At 51.8% G+C, this 8,411-nt stretch overlaps 1 protein-coding gene across 1 annotated transcript in view; it reads left to right on the forward strand.

Annotated features, from left to right (window-relative positions):
- The window catches only part of TBX5 (T-box 5), a gene marked incomplete at its 5' end in the record, with an annotated part of 9,315 nt that extends 917 nt beyond the window's left edge, over positions 1 to 8,398 (forward strand). Inside the window, one exon of the mRNA XM_010285164.1 lies at positions 7,574 to 8,398. Coding sequence (XP_010283466.1) covers positions 7,574 to 8,157 — 584 coding nt within the window. The remainder of the gene's footprint in view (positions 1 to 7,573) is intronic.
- Positions 8,399 to 8,411: the final 13 nt, after the last annotated feature.

Consider the following 8,411-nt stretch of genomic DNA (forward strand, 5'->3'; position numbering starts at 1 on the left):
CTTGCAGGACTCGGATAGTAAAAGCCTCAGATCAGCTCTACCCCACACGCTCAGAAGAAAACAGGGAATTCCCACGGCTGAATGCACCCCCCTGGGGTGGGCAGGAGATGGTTACTGCTTACCCCTGTTCCCCTTTCTCCGGATTTTAGTCTACATTGCACGGGAAAAGCTAACAGGAGTCAGTATGCACCGTGGCATTGGAACGCACCATGAATTTCTCCGGCCCGCTAGCCTGTCCCCACAGCAGATCCCTTCCTGTTTCCCTGCGCGGTCCTATCAGTCAGCCACATGTCATTATTTTTAGTAACGTAACCCCTGGGGTGCTGGGATGTGCGGCGTAGACACACAGTCTGAGGTAGCGGATGCTGGGAAGTGCTGGGAGATGAGGCAGGAGGGCGGTGGAAATATTTCTCGCATCCTTGGTGAAGCCCCTGAACGTTGTAAGAGCGCGTGTGTGATGTACGAGTATATGCAGAACAAAAACGTTGACAAATCTTAATATTTTCCCGACGTGAGATTGAGCCAAACCGCGGAAAACGGAGGCATCATTTTCTGAGCCCTCCAGCTGACCAGGCAACCCTCGTGCTCAGGTAGAGTGTACGGAGGCTGTGGTTGGAAGTGCTGATGGTTGGAAGTGGCCGCTGACTCCCAGAGTGTCCCCTGAGGTCGGAAGTGGGGGGTGTGGACCTTGCTACCCCCGTGTTGGTGCGGAACCGTGGGTGCGAGGCTTCGGGACGCAGCCGAGTTGCGGCAAAGCCCCGCCGTCGGTGGTGGAAAGGCAGGTCCCATTCGCCCTTGGCGTCCCTCAGCCTGCGATCCATCCTCGGTGCTCCTTTGCCCCGGGAGCTGAGCTGTCACCGCTCCTCTTCCCCTTCGCAAAAACTAACCAAAACAAGCTGGCCCAAATGGCAACAAACCCTCCGGACAATCTCCGACGGCTGCGTGTCCCCGCACCACAGGGCAATTCATCATTCGCCTCCACATTGTAACGTGATAAGGAATCAACAGAGGTTTCCTTCCAGTTTTGGGATTCCCGCTAAGTGGTGTCTCCATGGGTGGTTTCCCTCAATCCCCCAATTATCTCACTTCCTCTTATTGTCACAAAAGAGACGACTATCTGCCCTGTAATAAGCTCCCCGGCCCCTTTTGGCCTGCGTGGCCCTTGCGAAAGTGCAGGAGACTGGCAAAGCCGAGTCCTTGTCCGGGCCACTGGTGGCCCCTCATTATCTCTATGATGGCTGGAGTGGCACAAGCAGTTAAGGGCTTTTTATCAAAGCCACCAAATGCTTTAATCAAAGAGAAGCAGCGTCCTGTCCGATACCACCGGCTTCTTCCGCGAAGCTGTACGTCTCGGGAGCCTGAGTCTCTGCTTTCCTCCCTGTGCCTTTTTCCCCCTCCCCACGCATCTAGTAAATCGAAAACAGCCACCAGGGCTTAAAGAAAAGAAACACAAAGTTAATGGGAAACAGAGAGCCAACATAAGCTGCCAAGCAGCTCTTTGCAAAGTGAAATTAATTAAAAAAAAAAAAAAGTCACTAGAGATGAGCAATTCTGTTCAGATAAATCAGAACGTGATCCAAGGTTTCATCTCAAACTCAGACTGAGCGGGGCACTTTCTTCTAGCACCGTGCAAGGACTTTATTGAACTTGGGTAAAATAACCTTACCTATAATGTTCCTCTCTTTCTTCCTTTTCCAGCCTCTCCTTTCTAAGTGGAATACTAAGCTTTCCCTCATGGCTCTCCTGCTTTCCTACTTTTCTGCATAACTTTTAACAAGCCTCGCCATCTAAGAAAGCGCGAAAGCAAGAGCGCGTTCACTCCTAATGCACCTCTGTCCGTTTTCTGGGCTGGAAGTTTTTTATTGATTTCGTTGGATCATCAACTCCCCAAACATAGACTCCTTTACAGTCAGTTTAAGGTTTATCTCTAGCGATTATTTCCTTTTCGCAGGGCTGTGGTTACGGATAAGTGCTTGCAGGGGCAGAGGGCAATTCAACTGGGTTTGAGACCAGCTGGTGTCTGTATCTTCTGTAGCAAATGCCACCACTGTTTTCCAAGACAGCCTCCTTCCAGCTTTGACATCTCATGATGGTTCTCTGTATCCTTTTTAATCAGGAGGTCAGGTCTTGGTTTAGGCTCAGTTAAGAATAGGTCTGTATTCGAGCAACTCAAAGGCACCTTATTCAACTTCTACTTCCTTGGTGACCCAAGACAAAGATTTAGCTCTGCGGCTGACAGTGTTGTTCTTAGCTGTCAAGTCAAGATGGATTCACTCTGGAGATCTGATATGGAGTTACATTAGGGGAGAGCAGCAGGGCTGTGAGGGGATGTTATCTCTGAAGGCTCCTCTGTTTCAGGGAGGTGATGCTCTTCTGGGTGAGGAAGGAAGGAAGGACACATCCCAGAGCTCCAAGTCTGGCAATTTCTGGTGTGCAGGTGGGAGTGCGGGGCTGCAGCACTGGGAATGACCCCCGCATGGTGCAATGAGGTCACTGCTCCAGTCACCTTCTGAACACGCTGAGCGCTGGGGAACGGCAGTCCTCAAGGCGAGAATCGTCCTCTGTTGTATCCCAGCTCCACACCGAGATTGCTTATGGTATTTCACAAAATCGCTGCCCTTGAGAAGAGGGATTAACTCCAATCCTCTATCCTACCAAGGAGTGGCCTCAGTTCTTGACGCGGATTTTTAGGCTGCAACAAAGACTTGTTAGAGCTTTGCCTTTTTTCTAGTTGTTCTCCACCTCTCCCTCTCATTGTTGTGCTTGGAGAAGCCCAAAAGGACTTACCAGCAGGCAGCTTGCTTTCTGTCTTTCATTTTAGCCCCACGTCCCAATTAGGGCATTGGGGCATGTTTTCCCTTGTGTTATCCTCTCCCTCAGACTTCCTGTGAACTAAAAAGCCATCTCTCTAAACCTCTGCTCCCTCCCAGCCTTACACAATCTCAACCACTTGGCAGATTTCTGGGATGCTTGTGATGCTGAACAGGAGGCGACTGGAACAGCCTCTCCCTGGGGAGGTTATAAAAGTTGTCATGTTGGCACTCTGAGGGAGAAGAGGAATGTGGCAGAATCCACCAGCTCCAACCAGCGAGGACCGTATCCTTCAGGCACCTAGCTTGGACATGACCCTGACTGTGGGGAAGAGTATATCTTTCACCTCCTTCTTGCTCTGAGGTTGGTGGAGATACAGCACTGCCTTTCACCCTTCTCCTCAAGAACAGGCATGGTTAGGGTGAACAGACCTCTTTGTTGACTGAACTGATTTCTCCCTCCTCCCACCCAGATTTTATTTCACTCAAAGAATCTGTAGGACAAGTCAGGTATGGGATGTTGTCTTGGAGGACATGCTGCTCGTCCTGCTGATGTTAGGAGACGCAATGAGTTGGCCAAGGCTTGAGCTATGCTGCAGCCAGAGGTGTTCCCATCTTGGATGCAGCGGAGTAGATGCAGTGGGTTTTGTAGATGCAGTGGAGCCCGGAGCAAGGTGGCTGCTGGGGCACCGAGGGTGAAGAGGAACCTGCCTGTGTGGTGGGGAGATGTTCAGGGGGCTGGTGTGCACCCAGCTTTTGCTGTGCAGCCACATTGCTTGTGGCACTGTAGTCTCAGCGGCTTCGTCTAAGCATCCCTTTCTCCCATCGGGAGATGCCTCCTGCGCCTCTGCAGGCAGTGCTGGCAACTCGCTGCCTCCGGAAGAGGTTCCAGCTTTTGGTGTTGGATTGTCTCTGCCCCACAACCCTTTCTGTCATGTTCCCCTGCAATGAAACACAACCGTATTGCAAACCGTGCAATTGCTGAAATGACTAGCATGCCTTGGGTTCCACATCCTAGGATGGACGCCTGCTTTGCCCCTTAGGGATGCTCATTTTGGTTGAATTTGCCTTTTTCTTTTCTTCTTTGAAAACTCTTGTCAGTTTTGCACACTGCGATTGGGTATTCAGGCTCACGCTAGATTCATACTGGGAGCCAGACTGGATAAAACAACAGTGTTAGTGATAATCACCCATTGTGTCTCCCGCACAAAGTCGGGATGAACCTACTGTAATGCCCAGGAAGTGTGGGTGAGCTTTAAAAACTAAAACAGTTGGGTCCCATTCTTCATTGTCTTCTGTCCTGGGGAGCCGATTGTCATGAATCGGAAAGGAGCTCTCTTGATTTACACCAAGGGAAGAGGTGGGCCCAGTGCACCCTAAAGTCCAGAGATTTTACATGTTTGCGTTTCATTCTGGTCGGCCCTAATCTTGGAATTGGGAAAATTCCATTTAAAAAGCCATTTGTGTGGTATTTACAGCCCAGCTGGAAGTAGTAAATACCGGAAATCTTGGAACTGCTTATGCTCTCACTCAAGCTCCTTCATTAGATAGATCATCAAATTCCTTGTGAGGGAGCCAGTTTCCACCCCATTCTGCAGGCTCCGTTTTCCTTGGATCCACTTTGGAGCAGCTTCTCCCAAGCACTGGCAGCTTCCCCTGCTTGGCAGAACCTTTTGCTTTTTGAGGTTTGTGCAGTACCGAGGGGCTGGTCACAAGAGCTGATCACCACGCTTGGCTTCCAAGAATAGCAACGAACGTGGAGGATGGTCAGCATCTCCCAGGGCTCGGTGACAACAGGAAAAGGACAGTGAAGTGCTATCAGGGAGCCAACATCAAGAATCAAACCCGGAGCAGACCAGTCATCTCCCGTGTCCTGCTTACACTGGTGCTGAGGAGGTGAGAGGACCTTGAGGAAGAGGATTACGGCCTTGGAACACGCTGCCCAGGCTCCAGAGCACGTGGGGATAACTTTAAACCACAGCCTTCAGCATCGTGTGAGATCTCTGTTTGACTTGTCCTCCTTTCGCCGCTCTCTTACTTGAAGATGTCCCTTTCCCACCCGCGGACCTGCTCTGCACACCACGGGGACGCGCCGTGCTGGCTCTGGTCTCCCCTGCGAGGAGTGGTGGGACGCTGCCAGCCCAGACTAGAGAGCCTGCACCAGTGTAAATTCATCAGCTGGCACCAGCTGAGGACTTCTGGACTGCTCCACCCCATCCGACGATGAAGACGGACCGTTCTTCCCTCTCCAGGGCGGTTACATAGACGGGGAAAAAAAACCGGAGGGCAGGCAGAAGCTGTTAGGGTAGGCTGTAATCCTTCGTTAGCGACCACGTCCTCTTTGGAGACGGGTGCGGTGTCCTTGCACACCTTTAAAATCTGGGGTGACGGTGCCCTTTCCACATACGACACCAGCGAGCCTCGGCCAGCAGAGCGATCGCGGGAGCTTGCAGGAGAAGAGACGGCACTTACGGGGTTTCCACTGAAATGCTGGTTGTTTTTGTTTTTTCTCTCTTCACCTGTGACGGGTTCTGGAAGTGGATCCGTCACTGCGGCTCTGCCTGGGCTGTGGCAGGCAGCGAAACGTCTGGGCTAAATGGAAAAATCAGCAACCTCAGGTTGTAAGTCAGGCACATTTTTACACAACGGAAAAACAGAGTTTGACTGTTTTGTGTTGTATGTTTAAAAAAATAAAAATAAAATAAACAGTCAAACCCCAAGCCAATGATTTCTAATGCCAGCAGAGTAATGCGGTTTAATGCTGAAAACTTTATTAGCAGAACAATGCTTCGTTTTACAAGACATTGTTTTTTCCACCCTAGTATCCTTATTACTCAGTGGTGGGTTAGGGATCCGAAACTTTTAGGCTGTCTGTAAAAGCTAGAGCTCAGGCTGCTCGTCCAGATGTGCCTCCTGGGATGGCCCCGTGCGCCGGAGGGAGCTCAGACCTGCGCTTCCAGCTTTTGTCTCTCCGGGAACGACATCCTCCCCACCACCCCTGTGCAGAACGAACCCGATCGGGACTAAGGAGAGACTTTTGCATCTGTCTGTGTACTGTTTTAAAGAGTTTCTGGCTTATCCCATCCTACTTTCCATCCTCATTTAAGACACGGTAACCTGATTATCAGGGCTCTGCGTTGCTGGGATGAGGAGCCAAGTTTTGCTGCTGTCGGGGGAAAAAAGCAGGGAATGGGGCTGCGGCTCGCCGGCTGAATTTGGGGGCAGCTGCTATTACCGAGTCGGAGGACACCAAGGGGACGGTCCCCACGGTGTGTACCGCCGGCCCGGATGTTTTCTGGGGTTGTCGGTCCAGGAGGACTAACAGCAGCGGTTGTTCCAGCCCGACTTGCTGGAGCTGGTAGGCCCCTGAGCGGGAGTAGTGGGTTATTTTACAAGCGGGGTGGGTGCAGCTTCCCGGAGGAAGCACGTGGCTGGGTCTACAGTAACGAGGGTGCGCGCATGTGCGTCTTCACAAGAAAGAAAAGGCGCCCGCGCTGCCCACCTGCACCTCCTGAAAGCGAGACACGGGTGCCGGCCTTGGGGCAGCCCAGCAGTAACACCTGCATTTTTCTTGCAAGCGCTTCCTGGGGGAGAGATTCTTGTAGTCCTCTTTTTTTTTTTTTGGTGGAACTGGTGGTTTGGTTTTTTTTTTTTTCTCCTTTGTATTTTGGGGGTGAAAAAAACCTGCAGCTCAAAACACGTTGGTTGAGAAAACTTAAAAAAGGTCAATTTTTTTCCAGTATTCTTCTAAGTTTTACCTCTGTTGAAAAGGTGCAGCCAAGAGGGCTGTGAGAGAAGTGGGATGTTTTTCTGCCTGCACCAGGAATCTCGTTCTTTAAGCAGCAGCAAAGTTAATCTGGGTCAGAACAAGCTCCCCTTCCCTGTCCTTAAAATCTCTTGGTGAAGTGCTCGTCCCTGGGAACTTTGCCATCCATTCCAGCAGAGCTGGATTTCATTTGATGACCCTGCGACTGAATAAATAAGCGCGTATTCATTTCTTCATTTTGCCTCACCCTAGAGATTTCACCTAAATTGTTTATCTCCTTCGCTCCGTTGGCCCGGGATGCTGCAGGAAACAAAGGGCTCGGCGAGATGCGCCTTGTTGTTTCTAGCTGTGAAATTTACTTTTCTTTTTTTGTTACGCTTGGCTCCAGCACCCAGCCCTGCGTGGATTTATGTGCCCAGCTCCCTTGGCACAGCTAAAGACCGGGGCTGTAAAACTCCAAATCTGATCGTCTCAACTGTGCCATCGCTGATGCTCTCCCGGGGAGATTTTTATTGGGATCTCCATTTTTGTCTCCTTTATCGTGACAGTATATAATTGTAAAGGCTTTTTGTTAACAGCATCGGCTCTGAGCGGGGACGTCTGTTAGGTGCGCTCACCCGCAGGCAGACGTTAGTCCTCTGGTCAAAGCACTGGCAGCAGAAAGGAGACAAGGAGCTTAGTGGTCTGGGGGTGCGCGTGGGGTATCGCCGAGCGAGCTAAGCCTCAGGGTCCCTCCAGCATCCTACAGCCTTGATTTTTCCTCCCAGAGCTCCTAGCTAATCCCTTCCCCAGCCCAGCAGACGGGGCCAAGGGCGAGACTCGGTTGCAGCAGGATCGATTCAGATCGATCCCAAGGAAGGGATCCGGATTTACGCTGGCGCAACCGAGAGGAGCGTCTGGATCAGCTCCGTGCAGCCCGCGTCCTTGGTAAAACGAGGACCGCGGAGCGGGGGGTTCAGTGGTGTTGTTCGCTACCCGGCGTTTTCTCTCCCAACAGATGAGGAATGTTCCACCACCGAGCATCCCTACAAGAAGCCCTACATGGAAACTTCTCCGGCAGAAGAGGATCCTTTCTACAGGTCCGGTTACCCCCAGCAGCAGGGACTGAACACTTCGTACAGGACTGAGTCAGCCCAGCGCCAAGCATGTATGTACGCCAGCTCGGCTCCCCCCACGGACCCCGTGCCCAGCCTGGAAGACATCAGCTGTAACACGTGGCCGAGCGTGCCATCCTACAGCAGTTGCACCGTGTCTGCCATGCAGCCCATGGACAGGTTACCCTACCAGCATTTCTCTGCCCACTTCACCTCGGGGCCGCTGATGCCGCGGCTCAGCGGCGTGGCCAACCATACCTCCCCCCAGATAGGCGATACCCATAGCATGTTTCAGCACCAAACCTCGGTTTCTCACCAACCCATCGTCCGGCAGTGTGGACCTCAAACCGGCATCCAGTCCCCTCCCAGCAGCTTACAGCCCGCGGAGTTCCTGTATTCCCACGGCGTGCCTCGAACCCTCTCTCCCCACCAGTACCACTCGGTCCACGGCGTGGGCATGGTGCCAGAGTGGAGCGAGAACAGCTAACGAGGCGGTCAGGAAAGCGCAAGAGCGTTAGCCGTGGAAAACAAAACAAAACAAAAACAAACACACACACAAAAAAAAAAAAAGGGAAAAGAAAAGGAAAAAATACCCTGTCGATAATAAAAGCGAGAGTATTTTGCAAGACTCCTTTAACTGAATGTTCACGGATAGCACTCGAGAGGGATGGACACAGATTGAAACCACGGATGAGATAGTCATCGGCCTCGGTGTGACTTGTGTCCCCGTCCCTGCCCCCC

The sequence above is a fragment of the Phaethon lepturus genome, unplaced genomic scaffold, assembly GCF_000687285.1.
Source record: "Phaethon lepturus isolate BGI_N335 unplaced genomic scaffold, ASM68728v1 scaffold39030, whole genome shotgun sequence".
NCBI lineage: Eukaryota > Metazoa > Chordata > Aves > Phaethontiformes > Phaethontidae > Phaethon > Phaethon lepturus.